This window comes from Girardinichthys multiradiatus, chromosome 1 (genome assembly GCF_021462225.1).
Source record: "Girardinichthys multiradiatus isolate DD_20200921_A chromosome 1, DD_fGirMul_XY1, whole genome shotgun sequence".
Lineage (NCBI taxonomy): Eukaryota > Metazoa > Chordata > Actinopteri > Cyprinodontiformes > Goodeidae > Girardinichthys > Girardinichthys multiradiatus.
In genome coordinates this window covers 24,171,374-24,199,184 of record NC_061794.1, presented here as the reverse complement: position 1 = coordinate 24,199,184, position 27,811 = coordinate 24,171,374, and the positions used below count along the sequence as shown (strand labels likewise).

At 39.4% G+C, this 27,811-nt stretch overlaps 1 protein-coding gene across 1 annotated transcript in view; it reads right to left on the bottom strand.

Annotated features, from left to right (window-relative positions):
* Window positions 1–24,587, bottom strand: part of LOC124871149 (adenylate cyclase type 6-like) — a 53,933-nt gene extending 29,346 nt beyond the window's left edge. Inside the window, exons 1-2 of the mRNA XM_047370215.1 lie at window positions 24,424–24,587; window positions 16,447–17,320 (exon numbers count right to left, since the gene is read on the bottom strand). Coding sequence (XP_047226171.1) covers window positions 16,447–17,320; window positions 24,424–24,437 — 888 coding nt within the window. The 5' untranslated portion in view covers window positions 24,438–24,587. The remainder of the gene's footprint in view (window positions 1–16,446; window positions 17,321–24,423) is intronic.
* Between the last annotated feature and the right edge of the window lie 3,224 nt (window positions 24,588–27,811).

The following is a 27,811-nucleotide window of genomic DNA, read 5'->3' as shown; positions in this document are numbered from 1 at the left end:
ACTGCAGGGAGAAAAAAAGTTTAATTATTCTCTGTGCTCTGAGCTCCACATAGAGCTGGAGTTTAAACTTGGAAAGGCCAGTGTGCTACGTCCCATAAGTCAACACATGGACTCTCGGGACACTGACTGCTGCTGACATGAAGGCGACTCTCCACCAGATGACCTTTGATAGGCATCTGCAGCTTTTTGAATTTATAACAGATGAGAGTCACACACTGTGGATGAATACCTAAAAGATAGCGTGGTAAAAATAGGCAATAACGAGAGACTCTGTGGCACTAGCTGCTATCACACTGTGGGTTACAATGATATATAATTACTGACAAAGAAAAATTGTTTTCCTTATAAGATAAATGTCGCATTGGGGTGTGGGTGGCCATCTTTGCCATCTTGGGTCTCCACCGACTGGAATCTGAGTTTTGTTTTCGTCAGGATTTGGGCCAAACCAAAATTAGTCTCAGGCGACCTGAGAGACGTCAAAGTGATCTCTGTGAAAAGCTGAGGCAAATTCCATGAAGCTAAACTGGGCTGGAGACAGGCTGAACATCTGTCTCAAAAACAAACCCTGAAATAATACTAGGACAGAAAAAGTGATGGGTAAGAACAAAATGTCAGTGATATCTGGGGTTTTCTGGCAAAAAGAACCGCAGAGAAAAAAATACTTTTCTTTAAATTAAAATATTATCTCTGTCTGTTACTTTTACCTGCTTTGTCTGATGGTCCTTGTTATGGACTGAATGGCTTTGTTTTTACAGCTTTCTCCTGCAAACATATCTATATTTGACCCCAGCACATTAAGGAAGAAGAGTCAAGGACAACATTTTAGATATAGCTCAGATTCTCTCGCAAAGGCAACAATAGTTTTATTTACTTTATAACATTTTCTTTAAATGAAAATCATAGGATCTTCCTTTGCATTTCTACTGAGTTCTAATGTTTTTTTATGGACAGAATGCATTTGGGCAGCTCTGATTTACAACTTCTTCAAGGAACTTTATCTGTATTTGCCCACAGAATGCTGAGACAAAGGTAACAAGGAATCAACAAAGCCACTGAAGGCTTTTTGGCTTCTAACAGACAACTAAACAAACAAACTTCATACAGAAAGAACAGTTTTCTTTTTTTTTTTTTTTTTCTTGCTGTATTATTTGAAACCTTAAACAAGGTTGTTCCCTTAAAAAGTAAAGCAGGAAGGTTGCATTACTTTGTCTCATGAACTTTGTTTGTCTCTGGCTTCATGTTGCAGAAAAATAACCAGCAGGTTCTGAGCTCTAGGCGTAGCTAGAGACATTAATCATTTGACCTTCTTTCTCTGTTTCCCATGATTTCCTGTCTGAACTTCATATGCAGTCTCAGGTTTTGAAGGGAAATGTAAATGATGTTGGATGTTTTGCTTTAACCAATATGCATTCTGTTGTAATTTTACAGCATAAAAGAATAAGAATCAGCTTTAATGGCAAACTTTGTGAGCACAAGCAAGGAATTTGACTTTGGCTCCACAAGCTCACAATGTACATATGTTAAATATAAACTAAAAAAGCACTCTGTGGCTTTGTTGACTCCTCATTACCTTTGCCTCAGTATTCTGAGAGTAAATGCAAAAAAACAGCTGTATGCTGAGTTATTAATTTACTTAAAAATAATGTTTTCCCAAGAAATGTTTTTACATGTATGTTTTAGTCATGGCCCAGTTTGTTTAAACATTACGGTTTCATCTACTAGGATTTTCCAGCATACCCAGCCTATGGTTTAGCGTCCTTTTAATGAAATGCCAGAGAAAGTGATAGAGTGACTGGAGTTTCCCCGAGCTGAATGAAGCATAAATAAACACATCATTGGTGCTACTTCCACCTGTTGCAGTGCACTGATTGTCAGCTGACTGAAAGAAGACTATTATTATTTCCCTCACTCAGAAATAAGACAAATTTGGCTGTTTGGAAATATTTTGCTTTTGGAAACTAAAAGAGTGAAACCTATCAATCCTACTTAGGTTGGTTATTTGGAACTACAGTTGGCAAACAACAAGCACCATGTTTGTTACGTAAGCAGACAACTGAATTAACTATTAATCTGTGTTTATAAAGAGCAGAACAGCCAAAATGTGTAATAAACTGTGCAATAACCAGGTAAAACTATTATCAATTATCAGCATCAAAATAAAAATAAATAATCACTCAATTCTATTGATTGAGCAGTTTTTATGTAACATCTCCAAAGAACAAGAAATGTTTTTTGTTGTTTATTAGTTTTTTGTCATTGTAGGACATTCCATTAAAGTTTTATATTTTTCTTTGTAGTAACACATAAACATTAAACTTTAATTATTGTTCTTACACCATGCAATAAGTAAAACTAAATGGTTTTGAAGATTAAAGTGAATATCTGGTTGTATAGAAATTTATTTAGTAGAAACAAGAGCAAAAATGGTTCTTTATGTTGTAAAGGCTGCTGACCCCTGTCCAAGAAGAACAGTATGAATAGAATATGTCTTCTCCAATTTCTTTTTTAATTATCCCTCATTAGATAAAGCAGATTCAGACCACACCACTCACTGTGTGTCATGATGTCCTGGCTTCTCAGGGATCTGGCTTCTTCAGTGTTTGTCTGGACAGACAGCCAAGGAGGGAAAGCAGTGGGCAGGACTAGACAAGACACCCTCCTCCCAGCTGTGTCCTCACTAACCCTCCACTTCCTGTCCACTGACACCCTCATAGGCACAGCTGCAATTACAACACGGCAGCTAGAAGAACACCAAATCTCCTCGATTAGTCTAACCAATCAGGGAGATAAGTAACTTCATGTCTTCCTCTCGCCCCTTTCGCTGATTTGGACTGCATTTAGGAGTCCAGACTTTTAAGTGTTATGAGCTAAACATCCAGGAATTCACAGTTCGACTGCTATTAAATCTCCTTATATGCACAATATGAGGTCACCAATACACTTTAAGACAAACCAGTTTAACATGGCCATTTAGACAATGCTTTAAAACTGAAAAACACAGTGACCTACAAAAACAATAATACGCCTTGAACTTTTTTTTTTCTCAGGTTACACCCTGAGCTTTATTCTTTTTCATTTGAATTGTAGGTAATGAGCAAAAACAAAGAGTGTGTAACTGTGAAATGGAAGGAAATGTATTTCATTTTTTTTAACAATTAAAAATCTAAAAAGTTTGGTGTGCATATCTATCCAGCTCCCTTTACTTTGATACATCTACATAAGGTCCAGTACAACCAATTGCCTCCAATGGTCACATGATGACCACCCTGAAAGCACCATCCCCACACTGAAACATGTTTGTGGTAGCATCATGCTGTGGGAATGCTTTTCTTCAGCTGATTTGATAAAAGGATGGGAGGCGATTATGGTGTTTTCCCGCAGTCGGACTAGGTTCTGGTGAAAGGAACTCTTAATGCTTCAGGATTACAAGACATTTTGGATACTCCACTCTTCTTGCCCAACATCACTGTCTGACGTCACAAATGTCCTGCTGAAAAAAAAATCAAAAATACCCATAAACACTCTCCTGACGCACGAGGAAAGTTTTCCCAGAAGAGATGACTATGTTTGCGCTGCTGAGGATGAAAAGTTCATGGCTACTTCCTATTTAGGTACAGTATATTAAACCCAAATGATTAAGAATGGATTGTCACTCAAGTAACTGCGTGTGAAGTCAGATCAGCAAATACATTTAGAAATATAATGTATTTTGCAAGAAAAATGGGCAAACATTCCAGTCTCCAGATGTGTAAAACTGGACACACCCCAAATAACCTGCAGCTTTAACTTCATAGAAAGGTGGTTTTAAACTGTGTTTACTCAAGGGGACTGATTACAAATACGTGTGTGTCAAGTTTTAATTGTAATATATATATACAGGGGTTAGACAATGAAACTGAAACACCTGGTTTTAGACCACAATAATTTATTAGTATGGTGTAGGGCCTCCTTTTGTGGCCAATACAGCGTCAATTCATCTTGGGAATGACATATACAAGTCCTGCACAGTGGTCAGAGGGATTTTAAGCCATTCTTCTTGCAGGATAGTGGCCAGGTCACTACGTGATACTGGTGGAGGAAAACGTTTCCTGACTCGCTCCTCCAAAACACCCCAAAGTGGCTCAATAATATTTAGATCTGGTGACTGTGCAGGCCATGGGAGATGTTCAACTTCACTTTCATGTTCATAAAACCAATCTTTCACCAGTCTTGCTGTGTGTATTGGTGCATTGTCATCCTGATCCACGGCACCACCTTCAGGATACAATGTTTGAACCATTGGATGCACATGGTCCTCAAGAATGGTTCGGTAGTCCTTGGCAGTGACGCGCCCATCTAGCACAAGTATTGGGCCAAGGGAATGCCATGATATGGCAGCCCAAACCATCACTGATCCACCCCCATGCTTCACTCTGGGCATGCAACAGTCTGGGTGGTATGCTTCTTTGGGGCTTCTCCACACCGTAACTCTCCCGGATGTGGGGAAAACAGTAAAGGTGGACTCATCAGAGAACAATACATGTTTCACATTGTCCACAGCCCAAGATTTGCGCTCCTTGCAACATTGAAACCGACGTTTGGCATTGGCATGAGTGACCACAGATTTGTCTATAGCAGCCCGGCCGTGTATATTGACCCTGTGGAGCTCCCGACGGACAGTTCTGGTGGAAACAGGAGAGTTGAGATGCACATTTAATACTGCCGAAATTTGGGTAGCCGTGGTTTTATGTTTTTTGGATACAATCCGGGTTAGCACCCGAACATCCCTTTCAGACAGCTTCCTCTTGCGTCCACAGTTAATCCTGTTGGATGTGGTTCGTCCTTCTTGGTGGTATGCTGACATTACCCTGGATACCGTGGCTCTTGATACATCACAAAGACTTGCTGTCTTGGTCACAGATGCGCCAGCAAGACGTGCACCAACAATTTGTCCTTTTTTGAACTCTGGTATGTCACCCATAATGTTGTGTGCATTTCAATATTTTGAGCAAAACTGTGCTCTTACCCTGCTAATTGAACCTTCACACTCTGCTCTTACTGGTGCAATGTGCAATCAATGAAGACTGGCTACCAGGCTGGTCCAATTTAGCCATGAAACCTCCCACACTAAAATGACAGGTGTTTCAGTTTTATTGTCCAACCCCTCTATATATATATATATATTGTATATAAAACATGAACCTTTCTACTGAAGTGAGCTTTAGTCTGTATTACCTTCATTTGTTGGAGTAAAATAAAAGTGAATGAGCTTTGCTATGATTGTCCATGCATCTGTTCACAGTAACAGCAAAATAACGGTGCTGTCTCCTGAACTGTGCACAATATTGGCGTTAACTACAAAATACACAGATCAATACAAGGATAAGAATGGGTTACAGTTTAAAGAGCAAGGGGAAAAATCCTTGGGGTCCACGAGTTGCTTAGTCAAGGATGTGCTCAAACTGAATTCCTGCATGTGACACATTCGTCTTTTGGGACAACTTCAGTGGTGGGAGGAGGTCATGTAACATGTTTATAAAGCCTTTATTTTATGAGAATATAGACCCTAGTATAGAGTTTTAACACTTGCCTGGGATAGTAAAGCATAAACTGCATTGCATGTATATGACCTTTGATTTATGATGTTTTGCACTCCCCACTGTGCACGCCGCTGTGCCGTGGGCTTCCCAAACAAATGCTGCAGGAAATGCAGTTCAGATAGGCTGAATGGTAAAGAGTAGGAGATTTTAGTCTGCAGTGAAGACTTCAGTCTGCTGTGAGAGCAGAGAAATCTTTGAGATCTATAATTATGACACTAAACAATCCACCTAATCAGCTTTTCACATGTTTTTGTGAGAGGATTATAAATTCCAACTTCCTTTGGATTTACTGAGTGTGTGAAAATAAAATCATGGGACCTGGGTCTTTTACCTAATACCATTCATTAAAAATTATACTGTTAGCCTGCAGACCCAACTGCTACAAAACAGAAAATAAATCTACAAGAATCCACCATAAAGATGTGTTTTTCACCATTTTACAGATAACTGCCTTTTGAGGCACTGGGTTTAAAAGGGTCAATCATATTCTTGACAATAAAAAACAGGGGCTGGCCAGACCTGTGTACATTTCAGGGGGGAGGAAGTCTATTTGTGCACTGTTAGTGAACGTGCTGCTACAGCCTTCCTTCAGTAAGCACGCTCTCATGCCAGTCTGTCATATGGTGTCAGTGTTTCCCGTGTGTAATTACAGCTGGGGTAGAGGGAATAACAAAAGACAGTTGGCTAATGTGATGGTGACCTTTGACAAAGGAGACATTCAGCTTCCTTCTACCATAACTAGAAGGGACACTGCACTCAGCGGGATTCAAATTATCCAGAAAATCCTATAATTATGCATGCCACAATATAACAGCATAAGGATTTTATATATATATATATCTCTGCTGATTATTATGAAAGTTCAGCCTTGATCCTTGTATTTGCTTTTGCAGAGTCACATGTCTGGTAAACAATGAACTGTTATTAGAAGCCTGCACTTGCTGATCCTTGAGTAACAGTCTTTTTAAGCAGGGTTGCTGTTTCACTTTAGGTTAAAAAGAAATGTTCGGCTTAAGGTTAATCCTAATTTTTCCCACAAGCAGCAATGGAAATTATCCGTGTTGGTCCCTCTGTCTGCGGTTGTAATACAGTAAGTGAAACAGTCTCCACCCTGAGGTTGGGTAGATTTATTATTTGAGTCACTTTGTTGTTTAGACCTAAAGAAATGAGGGAAACATTCTCACCAATTCAGTCACATGAACCTCTCCAAGCTTAGCTTTGTTTCTCTACTATTTTTGTTTTATTTGTACTTACCAGGAAAAAGTATTTGCCCTTTGTTGTTGCTTTTTTGTCACACTTTACATGCTTCAGATCTACAAATTTTATTATCACACTGTGATAATTAGTGTGATGTCACAGTTAAATCAAAATTTTAGGTGTCTAAAGATTCCCACTACTATTATTTACATCTCTCCTACACAAACAAGGATCTGGTGTAAGAAGAAAGAGTGGGTTGCTTTTTAGTATTCCAATGTCTTCTTTTGACATGAAGTTATCTAATCATTTAATTGGAAATCAGGATCCCAGGGTCTGATGAAAGAGTGAAGGCACAGAATCAAAGCTGCTTAAAGTCCTGTGTGAAATTTCCACTGTCAATGTCATCTGCTGTTGTTGGTCCACTGAGTTTTTTCAGAACAGCCGTCTTCCAGGAAATTTTAGAGAACTTTATGGAGATGCTGATTTTATTTTAGAGGATGATTTGACACTTGCCCACACTGCCAAAAGTGCTAATACCTGCTTTAATAACCATGATATAACAACCGCCAAAAAACTCACTTGACCTAAAACCCAACGAGAATCTATGGAGTATTATCAGGAGGAAAATAAGAGACAGCAGAACCAATAATGCAGACAAGCTGTAGGCCACCACGAACACAACCACAGGTGGGTCAGCTCTTTTTAACACTGCCTTGACAAAGTAATTCATGCAAAAAGAGCCCCAACCAGAACACTTAGTAAATATACTGTAGAGTACATAAACATGCTTTTCAGTAGGCTCATATTTCTACAGTAAACTGTTCTTTTATTGGTTTTATTTAATATTCCAATTATATGAGAAGCTGAAGTTTGGGTTTTCATTAACTACAAAAGTAATTGAACAAATGCTTTAAATATATCAGTCTGTGTGTATTAATCTAAATAATTTTAACTTTTTGAACAGATTCTATGAAATGAATTAACTTTTCCATGATCTTTTACACTATTGAGATGTACCTGAAAATGTTTGCATCAAATGACTGAGGCAAATCTGAACACATGCTAGTTTATAGCATTCCATCTATCATAAGATGCTTTGTTACATTTTAGTCTCTGAACAATTATAATAAAAGCAGGGTTTCCAACCAAAAAGCCAAATTGACCCTTTAATACTGCTAAAGAAAACAAAAACATAGATGGATCATGAGCATCAATTGTGCTGAGACAGAGAACAGGCAATCAATGTTTTCAGTTTGTTTTAGTATAGCATTGCAGTCAGAGAGCAGAGGTCATTTTCTAACAGAAACCTGTGAGTTTTAGACGCGGCTCTAATCTCCACACACTCCATAAATCACTGCCTGTAGGGTGCAGTAACTTAGGCATCTTCTCTCACGTTGTCTTTTGGATGAAACTGATCATGTAAGCCTGAGTGGTGCTCATCACATTTCATTGATTGGTATCTTTCTCAGCAGAGTTAAGCTGAAGGATCTGTATGTTTTCATTAAGATGCATGACCCCCATAACAATGTGCAAAGGGAACAGGTTTTTCCTCTACAGATGGATAAGCACACGGAAACCAAAACAAAGCCCTGAGATAAGTCTCTTTATGTTATGCTTGTCAAAGGCTTCTCTCTGGAGGCATTTATCTAGGATTTGGACATCTAAACTCATCCTAATGCACACAAGATAACACATTTTATATAGCTTACAATATGCATGTAAACAAGCAAAATTCCCCTGATGCCAGTCAGATAAAAGTTACTTAACTAACCCACCCAAGAACAACAAAACCAAACACAAACACTCAAAACAGATGGTCTCTGGTGGAGGTTGGGGTCTGAGAACATTAATCTTACTTTGGATGAGTGGAATAAAGTAGATTAGAATAATTATATTAAAACCAATTACTTCTGAATATTCCAAGCCAACACTAAAGCCAACAAATTTGAACCTTTATCAGTTATGATTTTATGAAAAGAATAATGAAAAATTATGACTAATACAAACATGATCAGAATAATACAAAGAATGTTGGTCATTTCATCCAATCATTAGTTATTTGCCTGGGAATTAAATAGTTTGCACATAAGTGTCAGCTATGATAGCATCCTTTTTTGGCAACTTGCAGTTAAATTAATAAAGCAGGAAAAGTTAAAGACTTGAAGATTTTGTGTTTTACTGGGAGTTTCTTTTGAGAGACCAACACAAAACAGTGCATAATTGTAATGTGGAAGGAAAACATTACATGTTGTTTACATTATCTTAAAAAAAGTCTGAAAACTGTGGTATGTATGTAGTTAACCCCCCTCTTTAATAAAATCATGCAGTCACCTAATTATTAAATGTATTGTTATTATATTAGTTCTGTGAAGAACACTGGAGAACAAACAGACCAGGCAAAACAGCAGACTGGTCAGGAAGAAATCTGTAAAGTTTACAGCAGAGTTAGGTTAACAATATACACGCTTTGATCATCTAATCGAGCTCTGTTCACTTTATTTCTCAAAAATAGGAAGCATCATGCATTGGAGATGCTTTCAGCAATTACAGGGGGAAGCTGGTCTCAGGTGATAGAAAGATTGATGGAGCAGAACACAAGGCGATTATGGAAGAAAACCAGTTAGGGGGCTGCAAAGGCTTGATTCTGGATTGGGGGGCCACCTGCCAACAGGACAACAACCCTCCACATACAGCAGCGAGGAAATTTGAATTTATTGATCATATTTCTTTACTATCCCTTTAGAGCTAAAGTTATGACTCTGAAGGGATTTTAGGCAATAAACAAATCCCCGCAAAATGTCGAAAAACTACACTCAGTCCACACTTAGTTCAAAGTCAAGAAATATTGTCAAGGGAAATAAAACATTTTTTTTTTCCAGAGATGGAGCTGAAAAAAAATACAGTAACTAAACATGTTTTATTATGATGTAAATTGCTTCCTATTCTCAGGACTCACATAAACAATTGCTTATAATTTAAGGTCAACTGTTTGTAATAGCTTAGGCTCTGTAGGAAAGCATTTCTGACTCTTGTCTGATTTGGAAACCACATAGTAGGTCAAAGTAAGAGCCAAAACCTTTATATTTAAGCTGGAAGCAAAAATGAAGGCAGTGGTGAAAACATGACACTGTGAAGCCTTTTGAGCCTTTACTAAAACAATCTCCATTAATAAATATTTGCAGCTGGACCTGCACAATCTGCATGCACAGAAAAATATGCTGGTAGAGAAGGTATGTTTGTACCTGTGTGTATCAACATTCAATCATTGATACATGGATAAAACTCAAAGTATTGGACAGGTAATCCAACAATTTACGTAATCTGTTTCCCAAGAAGAAGCTGCACAGAAACATGCACACTTCCTCTTTTACACCACCACAGAAGACAACTCTATTAAGAATGATTAAACTGTTCCTCTGTACGGTTTTGGAGACACTTCTAGTGAACAGTAGCAGTGTCACATCCCTGTTCCTGAGAGCTGCTACACATTCATCTCTCTGTAGTTTTCTGAACCGACCCTACAAAGCCGAGGAAAGCAGAGCAGTGCAGAGTGCTTAAAGGCTGGGATCAATGGAAGCAATCCCCACGTGTAGCACAAGCTTAGTCTCACCCTGTTGTGAAAGAAAAAGGCCACTCCATGTGAGAGGGGTTTTGTGAGAATGGAAATATGACTCAGAGAAAGAGAGAGAAGAGACTGGTGGGTCTTTCACAGAAGGTTGAGTCAGCCGTCCATTTTTTTCATGCTCACCATCAATGGTTTTCCACTTGTTACCACCATTGAAGCCCACAACCCATCCACCCCCCACCACCACCTCCTGTTCTCCATGGTGGAGATCCCTCACAAGGGCTGCTTTTGTCCTCAGTGTCGTCGGTATATCATCTCTGCTGATCTGATCTTGTATTAACGTCTCTGCAGGAAATCTACAAATAAGAGAACAGGCTGGTACATGGAGGATGATGAACCAGAAGAGTGTCACAAAGACCCCCTTTTATGACAGAATGCTTTTGTTTTCATTTTCTCGGAAATCTCTTTTAGCAATAAGTTAAAGACTCTGCCTCGTCTGTCACCTGGACTGGGTTAGTTGCTTGGATCCATCTGGCCTCTAATTAAATTTACTCCCAAATTTCCTTTATTGAGCGAAGATGGCTTGTCATTATTTTCTAGAGTTGTTTTTCTCTTACCATTCTTGTCCTGCTTTTTTAATTTTCTACTATAAATGAGGATCTTAGTCTCTCGTTTGAAAAAAATAGTCTTGCTACCCAAATACACCTGCTTCTGTGTTTTGGACATTTTACTACTGCTACCTACTGTCAATGCATCTTCATTTAGTATAAATGATCCAGTCCAGATTAATTTGTCATGAAGGCTGCAGCTAACTTCTACTGTCTTTAAATAACCAGTCAAAAGCATGTCCCTGCTGATCATGTGAATGTAATCTAACCATGGCCATTTTTGCACTGGAAGGTTATTTACATGTTCTGTTCTCCAGACGTGTCTCACTCCCGCTTCCTTTTCCTCTGTAAATACTCAACAGCCTCTGTACAAATACCCATCCAATGCAAACATGGTGATAGTTTAAAGGTTCATAAGATAATGATCGCGTAAACCTCTTTGACATTTTATTTTATGTTATGTAATGTTTCACAACAGCAGAAGTCCGCTTTGTCTTGGCCCTTATATGATAGCTTTAGATTTTGGGATGCAGTTATATGGATTTATAAAAAATGAAGTTATTTACGGCATGTAGGACATTTTATACTTGTGAATTTTTAACAGAGCCTTGCTTCAGTTTAGTTGCACAAAGTTACATCAACAGCCAACATATTCCTCTGGATCCATAAACGCAATTCCCAATTCAGTTCTTTAAGTTTTCATGGGTATGGTAAATAATTTGGGGTTGACTCCTGTTCACCAGAACCACTTTCAAAACAGTGTTAATAAACTAATATCATGGTATTGGAACATCTGTTTGCAGGGACACTGAGATAAATCAAATGTTTTGTGTAATTAATCAGTACTTTTAAAGAACCAGTTAAGAAGTTATGAGTGACCATAAATCAATCAATTATACATTCTGACAAAACATATTAGGGTTGTACACTGAGACTCTTATTGTTAGACTTTAAGTAAGACATAAAATTAGTAATTGTTCTTGAGGATGCCGCATAATATCTCTTCAGGTTGGCTGGTTATCAAGGCGCTACCATTGTTTCCTTGTGCAATAGCACAATAAAAAACAAGAAGCTGTGTTTTGGTGTAAACCATAAAAAACATCGGATCAAAGTCACTGTCCAACTGAGCAGTTTGGGACCCATGTCCTCTCACTGATTCTTCAAACAACATGAAATGTTCTGTGGTAAAAGTCCAGACCTCAGACAGTCTATCATCAGAAGATCTGTGCAACCAGCCGGGGCCAAAACATAAAGAGGCAACAGACCATCATGCCCCCTGTCACTCTGTGCAGTCATGGACACACAAACGCAGTAGACCAGTAGAGTTACAGTATGTCAATATGACCTTACTTAGAGTAGGCCATTTTACTCTGGTAGTTTAACAACCAAAACAAACACCTGAATCTTAATTCTCAATCTGGCAATCTTGCAGCTGATATTAATTTTAGATTTAAGGTTTATATACAAAAAATATTTCTGTAAGGCTTATAACGCCCAAACAAGTGTGAATATCACATCAAACTCAAAGATCATTAAATTTCACGCTAACACGTATATTAATAAAATTAACTCAGTGTAAAATAACCTTTGGTGTCAATTAAGACAAGAAAATGACAGGGAAAAAGCATATGACAAATAACCTGAATGCATTTGTTTCACAGTCAGTAAGTAGGGGTCTTACTAATATCCATAAGAATGGTTCTGACCTACTTATAAATAAACAGTGAGTACCAGCACCGGACACTGTAAACAGTAATATTCAATTAATACATGCTGGCTCCAAGGTATCCGAGGTAATTTTTGCGTGAGTTTAAAAAAATTCATAACTAAAATATAACACATCAGTATTGTAATGGACCAAATTGCAAATATATATTTTGTGCTTGTTGAATGTTGGATAATCCTGGAGAAAACTCAGACTCAAACTAAATGACTGCTAGCCAAATGCCTGTGGAGATAATAAGACCTTTTAAAACCGAACCAACACAGAGCAGTTAAATGGGAGACAATAGAAGTAAACACACAAAAACAAAGTTATGTTTCCAGTTTGCTTCCAGATTAAGCAATTACTAACTGGTTGCAAAGTAAGGAAGCAATGATCCTGTTTTCCATAAAATGAATTGCGCAATTCTTTTTTACCACCCCACCCTGTTTCATTTAACTACAATAGACTCCTTGTTTTAAGGGAATTCAGCCTGAATGGCACCATGCTACATTATCATGATATTCCTTGACAATGCAGTTAAACGGGCTCATTCAACCCAGATGACCTGCCAGAAATCCCCAAAGAGCTTCTTGTAGCTGCCCCACAGCTCAAAACATGGGCTCATTAAAAACCTAATTTGAAAAGCTGTAGAGATCTAGAGAACTTTCTACTTTTAGTATGGCACCTTTGGCACGGAAAAGTGATTGAGGAGGCAGTACAATGTTTGTCCTATAGTGCTGAGACAAGAATCTAGGCCATTTCTACTGCTCATGTCAGTGACAACATTGTATTCAACTGTATGACAGGCATTTTGGGAATGTTTTTCTTTGTCCTCTTACATATTTACCATCACATTATCCAAAAATGCAAATCAGGAATGTACTTTAAATCAAGATATCACTTTTGTCAAAGAGTTTTTTATATCAAATTAAGTACAAAAAAAGTCATAAAACAAAGTAGTTTTTCTGTGGTAATATTTACTCAACTTATGCAAAGTAATTGAGTCACTGGTAGGTGTTGGAGATGAAACGAGAAATCGGGGGTTACTGGAATCAGCTGATTTTCTGCTTTACGAGGCCTTATCGTGAACTAAAAGAATCTGATCTGTTTCTAACAAGTGAACACATCATTCATATGCACTTCCAGGTCACATTGACCACAACTCACTTCAATGTGGAAACTGTTACTGACTGAAGAAGTAGGGCGGCAGCTATGGATTATTCTAGTAATTGATTAATCTCTTTTCTCAATTAATAAATTTAATTGCATTTTAATAATAAATGATTTAAATAAAAAAAGCAACAATGCATTTTGTTGCATGTTGTAAGGTGCAAAACATTTCTAAAAACATGAACAATACTTAGGTGAAGCTAGAACTGCAGTTGAGAAGATCTGAATAGAGCACATTTACAGACAAAGAAGTATTTCATCCAAAATGATAAACATATTTTTTGTACAATTTTGACTTAAATGCTGCTCTGAGTGTGATGTTCTTTCAGCAAAAGGCATGTTTCAGAGTCTGTATACTCCAATTAACATTTCAATTCGATTATTAAATTAGTTGACAAATATTTGAATAATTGATCATTCATGATCAATCCAATTAATTGTTTTAGCCCTATTATGAAGACTCAGCTAGTTTTAATATCAGCGAGGTATGCAAAAGTACAGTAAGAGGAAGCACAAAGGGTGGAAGAAGTTGCTAGAAAGGACACTGTGGTTTCCATAGCGGCATGCTTATTCAGGGAGTTATGCATCAGCAAAAAATAGGAAGGTGAACATAGTACAGCAAACTGGTCTAGTTTGTCCTATTAAAGAGTTTAATTTTGGCTTTCATGGGATATGTTGGATTTGGAAATGCTGGCAGTGTAACAAACCCTTATTCAAATTTGTTATAAGCTTACAGTGTACTAAAGTAGTCAGTTTGTGATCAGCATGTAAAGTATGTAAGGGGTAATCATTATTTTGAAGGTCTTCTTTTCTCTAGCTTTACTAGTTCGCCATCCCTCAACAGAATATCTCTCGTACTGAACGTTTATTGCTGTGGTCAATTCCAAAATGAATGATCATCCTGTCCATTTAGCTTCCAAGTCAGATTAGGAACAAGCCATGAGTTGTTAGATTTTTTTGTAAAGCATTTTTCATTCAAATTTGTACTTGTTAATTTGTTTTGTGATAGTGCTAGGATTGGCACTAGCTTGCACTCATTAATTTACGTGATGTTAACCGGTCGTTAACACACCGATGGTGACTTGTTTTGTCATTATTTTTCCTTCTCTCTAGCCTTTGTGGTGTTTAGTGAATACACGGATTCACATGAAGGAAATATTGCAAAAAGGCAAATGTGAATGAAGGAACTTAATGAAAAATCAGTAAACTTCACCTTAATTTCTGACTGTAGATCACTACAGGAAGGCTTTTGAAAATCTCACAGTTACTACATCTACAGGAAATACACACAGTGGCTGTTACATAACACAAACGGAGTTAACCTTCCTAATTGTGCAAAGCACTAACATAAGATGCTAACGACAGTTTAAAATGTCAACTCCGTTATTGTTTTTGGTTCAAAATAGTTCAATCCTATTTAAATGCAGAGCTGTGTGACAAAACTGCTCTTGCTCACACAGTGTGATGCCACCTCTGCCTCTTAAACTGTATAAATAAATTATTGATCAATAACAGAAAGGCTGTTAATGACATATGTATAGTTACAGTGAATAAATGATTTAAGACACATACACTATAATCAGAGTTTTTTTCTCTCTAAAATATTAAGTTGGATGCATCTGTTATTTAGTTTGAATGGATCTTGTTGAAAAAAAAATAACACCTGGTGCACATTACTATATCAGATACTCAAATAAAAGTTAGTAGGCAATAGTCTTTCCTGAAGTAGAGTAAAGTAGATGTTCTTTAATTCATTTTAGTAGGGTTTTATTTGCACATATGACCCTGTCCAATAATGTGGAAGATTTTATTGTATATTTGCAGATGTATGCAGTTCAGAGAGTCAGCTTTGGTTTGCTTGAATTTACAGTAAAATTCTTATTGTTAGGACAGTATTTTGTTTTTGTTTATAGTTCTTTGAACTTTGAATCGTTTTATGTCTGTCTCGGCAGAAGTTTTATAAAATTGGTGAATGAATGCCACAACATCTGTGATAAGTGCATGTCTTGTTGATATTTTTATTACCTTTATTTTAGAGGACCATGGAGGGATCTATTCTTAAAATCACATCATTGTGAAGAAGTAAAAACTGCTGCTTTATTTTTGTTAAACTTTGAAAAACAAAACCAATATGAAGCAGTTAGGGTCTCAAAGCAAGCAGACAATTTTAGGGAAGGTGTTTTGGATCATTTTTTGAATGAAACTTTAAACAACAAAGAGACCAAAAAGTAGCAAATTGATTTAACTCACACTGCTTAAGACCTACACCAGCTTTTGATTAATTTGCACTGCCTTCATTTGTTTAGAAATACCTTAAATATACATCAAAGATTAAAATAAAATATATTAATTAATAAAATGACATTTAATTCAGCCCATTAGATGTGTGCATCATAATTTCTCAAAGCAGTGATCCATGTTGATCACTGCTTTGAGTAAAATATTCTAAATATCTCCCACATCAGTTACCAAGATAAGAAGAGAAAGGTCTACAATCAGTCAAATTTCTTTTGTCATTAATATTAAAAACATAATATAGGACAAAAATGTATATTCCACACTCAAAAGAATGTAACACATTTTTATCGAGTATAAAATTACAGGAATTCTGCTCTCACTTACCTGCTTGAAAATGAACTTGTCCTCCTGGTTAAGCTGCCAGGCGGTGACAACATGAATGGTGGATAGCACAGTCCCACTAAGCAAAGCAGCTCTCATTCTGACAGGCAGCAGAGTGTAGATAATATAGATGAAAAAGACCGTCCACCAAACGCCCTCTGAGGCACTGCGGGGGAACACAATCAGCACCCCGAAAACCTGCAGGACAATCAGAACCCCGATCACCACGTAGCTCACAATCCACATGTAGTCCTGGTGGAAGCCATTACGGTTGCACACGACGATAATGGCCAGGAAGAAGGTCGTGGCCACTGACAGCACTGTGATGTAGGCCACATTGAGGTCAGTGCGGACACAGTGGAAGGCCATCATGATTCCACACACCACCACCAGCACCCCCATTAGCATAGTGAGAGAGCTCTGGTTGAGTCTGAAGAAATAGCGCTGGTACAAACGTTCCAGCTTGGCGGATTGGAATTTTTTGGATTGAAAAACCCACAAAAGCCACCTCCAACAGTCTGCAGCAGTCATTTTCTTACAACTTCTCCCTGATAATTCCCCTGCTTCCTCTTCTATTTTGTCCTTTACCTCACCATCCTCCAAGCTGGGATTTCCAGCACCAACCACCCTTTTCCCATAGTGGTCCTCCTGCCAGCCACAGCGCAGGCCAAAGTTGCCTCCACTTGCACCTGTTTCACAGTTGTAATACTGAGGGGCCACATTAGGGATCTCTGAGTCCTCTGGGTCCCTCAAGCAGCTCATGTAACGTGGATTGCATAGTGACGAGCTGTCCTTCCTCTTTTTGCCATTGCGCTCTCCCCATGCTGTCTTTTGCTCATCCTCTCTGCCTACGAAGCGGCTTCTGGCCCAGGACATCCTGGTAAAAACCAAGAGACAACCAAGGTAAACAGAATGAATTAAAATAGCACTTTCTTAGTCATGCTGACAACTCAAAGAGCTTTATACTAGAGTCACATTCACCCATGCAATCACAAACACATTCATACACTGATACACAGCTTGGTGGGTAACCTGGGATTAAATACCTTGTCCTGAGGCACATTAACATGTGGTGCTCTCGACCGAAGCAGTTTGAACTGATCTGGATCCTCCAGGATCCTTTTGTGACTGACCTGACCTTGTACAATTCAGTCAAGTTATATAATGCTGCACCAGCAATTTAGCCGCACAGCTTAGAGTGTGAAGGGCGTTGATCCATCCTATCAACAGTTCAGGCTGGTGGTGGTAGCATAATGGTTTGTGGATATGTTCTTGGAACACTTTGACTGTTATCCACATTACAAAAAAGGGCCATCAGAATGGTCGATAAGGCAGGATTCCACGACCATACTTACATACTATTTATAGAGTCCTGCCTCCTCAAACTCCCAGATCTGGTAGAATTTCAAACAGCTCAGCTGATGTATAAAGCTAGAAATAAACAACTACCAGAATATATTCAAAAGCTGTTCACTGATAGAGTGGGGGGTTATGACTATAGGGAAAATCTCAATTTCAGAACCTTGAGGGTTCAAACCACCATGAAGAGAATGTGCATTTCAGTCAGTGGTGTGAAGGTCTGGAATAAACTCCAAAAAGAGCTGAAGCAATGTCCAAGCATGAGTCTGTTTAAAAAAAGACTAAAACTGATGTTTTTCAACATGTACTGGGATGAGGAGGTGAGGTGAATGGTATCTCATCTGAGCACTGTGTGTGTGTGTGTGTGTGTGTGTGCGTGTGTGTTTCTGCTGTGTGTCTGCATGGGGTGCATGGGGGTGCTGGGCCCTCTTCTTCTCTGCTTCTGGTCCTCTGTGGCTGCAACCTGACGCTGCAGTTGTTGAAGCCTGGCTTCTCTCGCTGCTCCTCACTCTGTGCCTTGTGGTGGTGGGGGGCAGGTCGGGGTTCAGGGGACTCTTGTGGATGGCTTGGTAGTTCAGGGGGGTCCCGGGGATCTTGTCCGCCTCCTTGCGCTGTGAGGTGTGGTGTTGGATTGTGGCGCTGATGATTGGGGATTGGGGGGCGGTCTCTGAGTGCCGATATACATGAGTGTGAATGTGGATTTAGGTCTGATGTGTGGTGTGTTTCTGTGTGTGTAGGTATGCATGTGCGCAGTTACATGTATGTGGATGTACATGTTTGTGCGTATGTATATGTATGTATATGTGTATATGCATGTATATATGTGTATGTATGTATATGTATATATATATATATGTGTATATATATGTATATATATATATATATATATATATATATATATATACATATATATATATATATATATATATATATATATGTATATGTATTGATCAAAAACATAGATGTTAATTAGGAAGGTTACTTAAAGTTAATTTAAGTGCAATTAGAGGGAGAAGGGGTATGAAAAATAAGTTTTACTTCTTCATACCCCTTTTCAGATAATTTATATTAATTAATAATCAATGTCTGATCTCAGGTTAAATATACTGACAAGTTTACTTATTGGAAAATGTTTATTTTACTAGTTTCTATTTATGTTCAAGTTAATTTAATTTATTTGGAACTGGAAATTTAATTTAATTTAATGTTTACCAAACACTTCTTTGTATGGTATTTGGATATTTGTTTGTTTGTTTTAAGCATTTCTGAAATTGATTTATTTATTTACTGTTATTTGTCATTGTCTGAAATCATTGTCTGAAATAAATTCTACAGTCAGTCAGCCTTTTATTGAACTTATTGAATATTGTTTAAAAACCACAACCTACCTTAGTATTGTTGCTGACCATGTCCATCCCTTGATGACCACAGTGTACCCATTTCTTGATGTTTTTTTCCTATCTTGCAGATCAAATTTCCTCAAACTGGTTTCTCAAACATGATGACTTCACTCTACTACAGTGACTTCCACAGTCTCCAGATGTCAATCCAAAAGACACTTTTGGGATGAGGTGAAAAGAGATTCACATCACGGATTTGCAGGAGACAAATGGGCAACAACACCCTGATGCTATCGGACCAACATCTCTGAGGAATCCAACCTTGTTGAATCTATTCCAAGAAGATTCAAGGCCTTTCTGAAGCCAAAAGGATTCTGAAGATAAGCCGGTGTGAGCAAGGTGTTTCTAATCAAGTGCCTGATGAGTGTATGTGTCTCTGTCTGCATCTTTACGTGACTCTGACTTGAGAGTCGATGGTTGAGCCAATAACCGTCTTGTCTGTTTCAGTCTTCCTCATTAGCTGCTTCTAACAGTCAGACAAGGCATGTTGCTGTTCAATTATTTGTTGGTGACAGCAAAATATTCTTGATTTGTACTGCCTCTCCCTGCAGTTAGTCATAAAACCACAAAGCTGAATGTAGAACACTTTCAGCTATGTTTCTACACTGATCACTGTTTGTGGATTTATCACTGGGGACTTTCCAATCAAAAAGACTGCTTTCGCCTTATCACTGCAATCTGCCCCTAACATCTGTGGCCAAGAATGGGTGTGCTTCATTTGACAGCACAGACTCAATGACTCGAAATCATCAAAGATCAATAACTCTTCAATCCAGATTAAATTGTTCAAGCCCCCCTTCCTTTTTATCTTTGATGGCTAACTATAGCTGGCTACTCAATATATGTGTCAAGAATGCTGCAAACCTATAAACTTAATAAGCAAATCTCTGCTCAATCAGCTGACACTATTGGTGGGAACAACACACATAAAAGGAAATGATGGACATGTTTGTAATCATCACCAGTTCAGAAAATGAGTTACTTAACCACAATAGGAAAAAACAGATTGAAGGAGTTGCTTAAAATGCACAGCTGGTTAACATTCTGACTTTGAAATACATATGAATGATGGGGAAGTCCATTCATCAACATTGCGTGGGATTTGGGGAGGAGGGTTGCTTCAAACAAGCAAACAGTAACAACATTGTATTTTTCTCATAATGGGAGATCATGATAAAAGTCTTGTTAGATGTAGAACTGTTTTAGATGAAAGCAGAAATAAGCAGAGAACTCTACAGTTTACTATTAGAAACACAACACAGCTAGCTGCTGCCACATAATATAAGCTACTGCTTAAAACAAAATGCATTATGTGTACATAAATAAATAAATTTTGCAACTCCGTAACTTATCCGTTCCTGATTCATATTCATAGCAAATGTTACAGAAATAAAACTCCCTGGGACCAATGGATAGCAGGAATGGGGGATTAGAACTGTGGTCAATGTGTTTCTGGTGGTTTTGTACTTGTCTCAATCTTAAGTGGTCCTAGCGCAAACAAAGAGCAATGAACATGCCATCGTGTTTTCACAAACAATATGAAGGTTTATTAAATCTCCGTTCAGTGCAGAACAATCTGGTTCTAATCTGTCCAATCTTAGTATTTTACATTTTGAACTGGAAATTATCAAAAATAATCCTGATTCCTTACAAAAGATATTGAAATAGCACTTTAATTTAGTATTCAATAGAATTCTATTGCCTCTTTCACGTAACAGTTTCTTCATAAAGCCATGGAGGAGGGCTTTAAGCTGCCTCTGGCCTTTCATAAAACTCAACTCAAGCCCACTTTGTCCTGCACACATGCAAGCTTTTAAAAACAAGCTGGTATTGAGGAACAAAAGGAGGCCCGTGGTGGAACTGAGAAGGGTTCATGTACAGTGTTACTCAGAAAATGTGTGTCAAATATCTCCCATTTTAAAGCATAAAACACATCCTCTATGATGCCTTTTATATTTATTTTAAAGCATCACCTGTTATGATTTGGGGTTGTTTGGTTTTTGGTTTCTATTTTTCTGTTAGGGCTTGCGAGATATTGGACCCCAGAATGCAGACGAGCAGGCATCGTGATGGTAAGTGAAAAAAAGTTTAATTACGAAAACTCACATTCAGCAGGATGCAGGAACAAAACAAATGGGCAGGCAAGACAGGCATGGCATGATCAAAAGACAAGACTTGGTTTGCGAACAAGACATGAGCATGAAAATGAGAACAAGACATGAGAAATGTTTCCGCCACGACTAACTGAACAGGTGTGTATATATGGAGTGAAAACCAGGTGGAGCAAGGAGACAGATTAACTTGGACAGGTTAACCGAATAAACTTAATTGACAGACAGAACAAAACGTGGCTGCGGCAAAAACAGAGACTCTAATAAACAAACAAAACCAAACTTGACAAAACATGAACAAGACGACAAAACTAAAGCATGACCAGGAAAATAACAGAAGCATGATTCAAAATCTAAGAAGAATAATAACAAAAGAACAAGTCAAAACCTTAACTGTGAAAAACATAAGAAAAAACCAAAAACCAAACAACCCCAAATCATAACATCACCATAACAAATGGAGCTACACTTGGATGAAGAGCATTTATCTGTTCTTTCACTGTGTACTTCACCATAACCGTCCAATGTGGGCTAATTGCAATAAATAATGTGCATGACAATGATGGTCCCCATGTGTTTTTGAATTAAATCGGGTGGCCAGTTGGTTGGATAGACAATCTGTAATCGTGACAAGAAGGAGGCTAAAGGCTCGGATATACCTTTGTGCGGCAGATGTCTCGAGGGACTGCTGAACTTCATACCTTTGCAGTTCTCACTGTAACCTACTGACGTCACAGCAGGGATAGCCTAGCTGTATTCTACAACTGTTAGCAGACAGATAGCAGAAGAAGAATGTCTAGAGGAAGTGCATTACTAATATAAAACTTTAATCACACATTATAACCTTAGAAAATTACTTATAGGCAATTTTTGAAAATATATTCTATGTTTATGTTCAACTGAGCATAAATTTGTAAAAACAAAAAAATTTTCAGACTCTACCCTGCTGCTCCTCCTGCTTGGCGAGCGTCCCTCACATCATGTGGATATTTGGAAACAAGAGGATCTGCACGACCAGCTGGAACAACAGGACACACCCCCTCCCGACAGGATTTGCACCAGCGTTTCTGTCACCACACACTGTTCCCAATAACAGCACCGACAGACACAAACTCAGTGTAACTGGGTACATTAGTTGGCTGTTACAGGACTGTGACTTCCTCACTCTGTAGCTCAGAGCCATAACAGTGATGAGTTGACTTCAACCCCCTTTACATCTCATTGTTTTTAAAAATGCAGAGACAGCTTCTAAAGTGGAATGGTGTGGTGAGTCTTCTCAATTAATGTCCGTCATTTATCGCTTTTAATACTCATTAGATGCATTGAAGTGCACGGAAAAAGGTCAGATTAGGACTTCAGCCGTGAATAATTTTATCATAAGTGATGATGCTTCTCAATAGAACAGCTAAAAAGGTGTGTTATGCAACCTGCCATTGACCAGATGCATCAGTGTGATTTGTTTAATAGAAAATAATAAAGTCCTTTCAATGTTTTAATTATTTCAAACAGAAATAACTCCATTTCTGCCCCAGATGCATGTTTCCCTTAAGTCTTGTCTTGAAGTGTTTTGTGAAAGAGGCTTACAAGTCAGATCTCTCCTTCGGCATCTTTCGCTTCCAGTCGTATATGGCCATATTTTCCTAAAGGGCTTACACTGTCATAACACAGGGGAGTGTCCACTGTCTACACACTATTTCAATTCAATTAAGTTTATTTATATTGTGAGATTCAAAACAAATGTCTCAAAGCAATTTATGAGACAAACAGATCTGATATATTTTCAGAAATATAAAGCCCTAATCATATAGACTGACTCAAAGTCATGACATACCGTAATGGACTTTGGATCCTAGTAATAAAATGATGCCGTTCAGTTTATTAGGCCAGTTTGTCTAAACATTTCTATCTAAGGAAACCTTAGCGATTGCATTAAATCAGCAACTTTGAAGCAACCCCTCCTCCTGGTGGAACATGTGGTGATAATGGACAGTTGATTGCCCTGAGTCGTTAACTCTGCGTGCGTGTGCTGCAACATGCCCACTAATGCCATCTTTTTTTTTATTTTTAGTGCTGTGCAGTCCCTTGAGGAAATGTCACCCTGGGCTGCGAGCCATATGCCCATTTCTCTGCCTATCATATTTAGGACAAAACTATCACAGCATTTCTAAGTACCCAAACATATACCAGTTCAATAATTAGTCTATTTGTTTAATTGTTTATCTGTTGTTGTCTGTAACCTGCATGCAGACATCTATATATCATGAGCTGAATCTGCATCACATGGGACGATTGGAGTCAGCTGTCCTGCATGCATGCATTACAAATTAGGATCGTAATTTCCATGCTGGCGTTCTCGATAAAACTGAAAAGGCTTTTGTTATAGTTGTTTAAGTTTTTGGCACAGCCCATTCATCTTGCTGCCATCACTGATGAGCGTGATGTTAGAAAACATATTTAGCAATAACACGTGTAGGCCCAACCGGTCTGTCTGCGGGCAGCCGGCCGAACCGAGGCGCATTGCATAACAGGAGCCCACAGGGGAAAGTCGATGTTCACATGTATTCTCTTTAACCACAGTTCACATGGACACAATGAAGAACCTGCTGGCCTAAAGTGAGCCTGGAGCTTACAGGCTGCGGAATAAACTGAAGTGAACTGAATCAAAAGTAGAAGATTCTGCAGGTGGATCCCTCAGCATTACCGGTATGTGCAGTTAAACATACACTACACGATGATAATAGAGTCCTGCACAGAATTTAGAGCATTGGCCTCTCCCCATCATGTTTGGACTCCAAACTGATCTCTGGACAAGAAAATTATGCTGTCATCCAAAACTGTCAAGCAGCGCATTTGTTGGAAAACAGGCAAAGAATGGAAAAAGTAAACGAAAACATGAATGCAGGTATGCTGAGCAGCATTGTCGTGCTCATTCCTGCAGAACTGTCCTGGCTTCTCAACGCCGCCGAAACCATTATAAGACCAAAAGCCTGTAGTACGGGTCAGCTGTTGGCATTTTTTCCGACTGCTGTATCATCTGACTGGATTTCAGCTCCGACAGATTTACAATGCATTGCAAAGAAAAGCCCGCAGAAGCACCGTGGAATACTTACCATCGGATATCCATGTATGCCAGAATATATCCAGTACGAGATAAACTCTTAACACCGCAGTGGAGCGCTGCTTCAGCCGCCGCGACACGCTTCAGATGCGGATCAGTCCGACAACTGGAAAGGGCTTGGGAAGCAGGAGGGAAATTAGTGGGACTGTCTTCGCTCTTCCCAGTTAGAGCTCAGCACGGACGTCTCTCTCTCTCTCTCTCTCTCTCTCTCTTTCACACACACTGACACATGACCTGCTATCCTTATTAGGACATTGCATTAACTCCCATTCATTCGGAACAGCCAAACTAGAACTTCAACCTTAACTATAATAAACATTTCCTCTACCCTTCACATGCCCGCTCTAACCCGAACCGCAACATGTCCCCCGAAGGACCAATGGTCTCCACAAGGTCAGTAATTATACAGGCCTACCACAAAAGTCCTAATGAGGTAACAAAAGCAGGAACACACTGTATGCGCTTGCACTGCATTCTTGGACACAGGAGTCCCCCTAGAGGTGACAGGTTTCCATGTCGCTTTGACGGTGGCTCAATCTCAACCCACTAATTCGGCCTGATTATAATACAACATGTAGATCAAAAGTGGCAGATGGTACGTATAAACGCTGTCTTAATGAAGAAATTCAGATAATGTCAGAGCTCTATGTAGTGCCGAAGATGTATACATTCACCCCATTTGTCTCCTCAAGCAGTTACAGTTGAAGCCAGATTGTTACATAGCTATCACTGTAACAAAAGATGCACAACCATTTTTCTCACTGTCTGAAATTATAATAAACGTTTTGAGCCAGTTAGGTATTTGTTTCTGCAGAATGTCAGAATAATCACATTTTTTTATTAATTCAGTTCAAATCGGCTTCTTTATATAGCCCCAATTTACAACAACTGTAATCTCAAGGCACTTTACAAGACAAATGGATCCAATTTATATACAGAAATGTCAAATCAGATCAATCCGGTTTATAGACATATTTAAATTGAATAGCATGCAATGATTCCAATTCATAGTTGTTGCTTTCTTCAAATTCAGATGTTTACATACACTAAGATTACTCTGCCTTTAACCAATCAGTTGAAACAATTATATAAGGAATGTTCACCCATCATACTTTTCAGGAAAGAGACGTTGTCTGTATCCCAGAAATGAGCATATTTTTGGGGTGACACGTGGAAATCAACCCCAGAACAAAATCAAAAGATCTTGTGACGATGCTGACTGAAGCTGGTAAGGGAGTGTCATTGTCCAGAGTGAAATGAGTCCTTTTCTAACATGGGCTCTCAGAGGAAGCCAGAACTACAAAAGCTAAATTTAAAGATAACTTTTGACTTGACCACCCCCTACATAAGAAGGGTGACCGGAGGGTGTGTTCCAACTACTCCTCAGCCTCCCTGGTAAGGCCTACGCCAGGGTATTGGAGAGGAGAGTCCGGCCGATAGTCAAACCTCGGCTTCAGGAGGAGCAGTGTGGTTTTCGTCCCAGCCGTGGAACACTGGACCAGCTCTATACCCTCTACAGGGTACTCGAGGGTTCATGGGAGTTTGCCCAACCGGTCCACATGTGTTTTGTGGACCTGGAGAAAGCATTCAACTGTGTCCCTCGTGATGCCCTGTGGGGGGTGCTCCAGGAGTATGGAATCGGGGGCCCTTTATTAGGGGCCATCCGATCTCTGTACAAGCGGAGCAGGAGTTTGGTCCGCATTGCCGGCACTAAGTTGGACCTGTTCCCGGTGCATGTTGGACTCCGGCAGGGCTGCCCTTTGTCACCGGTCCTGTTCATAACTTTTACGGACAGGATTTCTAGACGCAGCCAAGGGCCGGAGGGGGTCTGGCTTGGGGACCAGTGGATTTCGTCTCTTCTTTTTGCAGATGACGTGGTCCTGCTGGCCCCCTCTAGCCAAGACCTACAGCATGCACTGGGGCGGTTCGCAGCCGAGTGTGAAGCGGCTGGGATGAAGATCAGCTCCTCCAAGTTCGAGGCCATGGTTCTCGACCGGAAAAGGGTGGCTTGTCCTCTTCAGGTTGGAGGGGAGTTCCTGCCTCAAGTGGAGGAGTTTAAGTATCTTGGGGTCTTGTTCACGAGTGAGGGAAGAATGGAGCGGGAGATCGACAGACGGATCAGTGCGGCTGCCACAGTAATGGGGGCGCTGTGCCGGTCCGTTGTGGTGAAGAGAGAGCTGAGCCGAAAAGCGAAGCTCTCGATTTACCGGTCGTTCAACGTTCCTACCCTCACCTATGGCCATGAACTTTGGGTCATGACCGAAAGAACGAGATCCCGGATACAAGCGGCGGAAATAAGCTTCCTCCATAGGGTGGCCGGGCACTCCATTAGAGATAGGGTGAGGGGCTCTGCCATCCGGGAGGGGCTCGGAGTAGAGCCGCTACTCCTCCACATCGAGAGGAGCCAGTTGAGGTGGCTCGGGCATCTATACCGGATGCCTCCTGGACGCCTTCCTCGGGAGGTGTTCCAGGCACGTCCCACTGGGAGGAGGCCCAGGGTATGGCCCAGGACACGCTTGAGGGACTATGTCTCTCGGCTGGCCTGGGAACGCCTTGGGGTCCCCCCGGGGAGAGGGACGTCTGGTGTTTCTACTGAGTCTGCTGCCCCTGCAACCCAGTCCCGGATGAAGCAGAAGACAACGGGTACGATAACAAAGACTTTGCAAAGATCTGAATTTTTGGAGACATGTTCTGCGGTTTTCTGGAACAAAATAAGTGGCCATAATGACCATTGTTACAATTAAAGGACTGAAAAGGAGAAACACCCTGGTTTGTTGTAGGGAGGGACTGGTGCATCAAAATAATTGGAATAATAAGCAGGGAACAGTATATGGACATACTGAAGCAAGATCTCAAGACAGCAGCCAGGAAGTTAAAGTTTGGGCAAAATGGGTCTCCCTATATCCCTATAGGAATATTCCTATATTCCTCCCTATAGGAACAATGTCCCTATATCCCAAAATTAATCACAAAGGATTGCTTATGGATATCAGTTGTTTCAATCAATGTTTCAGAGCAGCCATCACAAAGCCCTGAGTTGAATCCTGTACAAAATTCGTGGGAAGAGCTGAAAAGGTGTGGGAATGGGCCAACATTACAGCAAACTACTGTGAGAAGCTTGATGACCATAGTGTTCCCATTGTTACAGTTTAAAAGGCAATTCTGCAAAATACTAATTGAATATGAAATATGAAAACGTCATCATTACAAGGACGTTAATATCCTAACTGACCAAAATCAGCAAAACTTTGAGAAAAAAACAACAACTCATGTGTCTTTTATACAGTGTATGTAACTATCTGGTTTCAACTGCATACAGAAATGACTCAACATTTCTCCATTAGTTTTCATGTTTGTAATTTCAATAGCCTAACAATGAA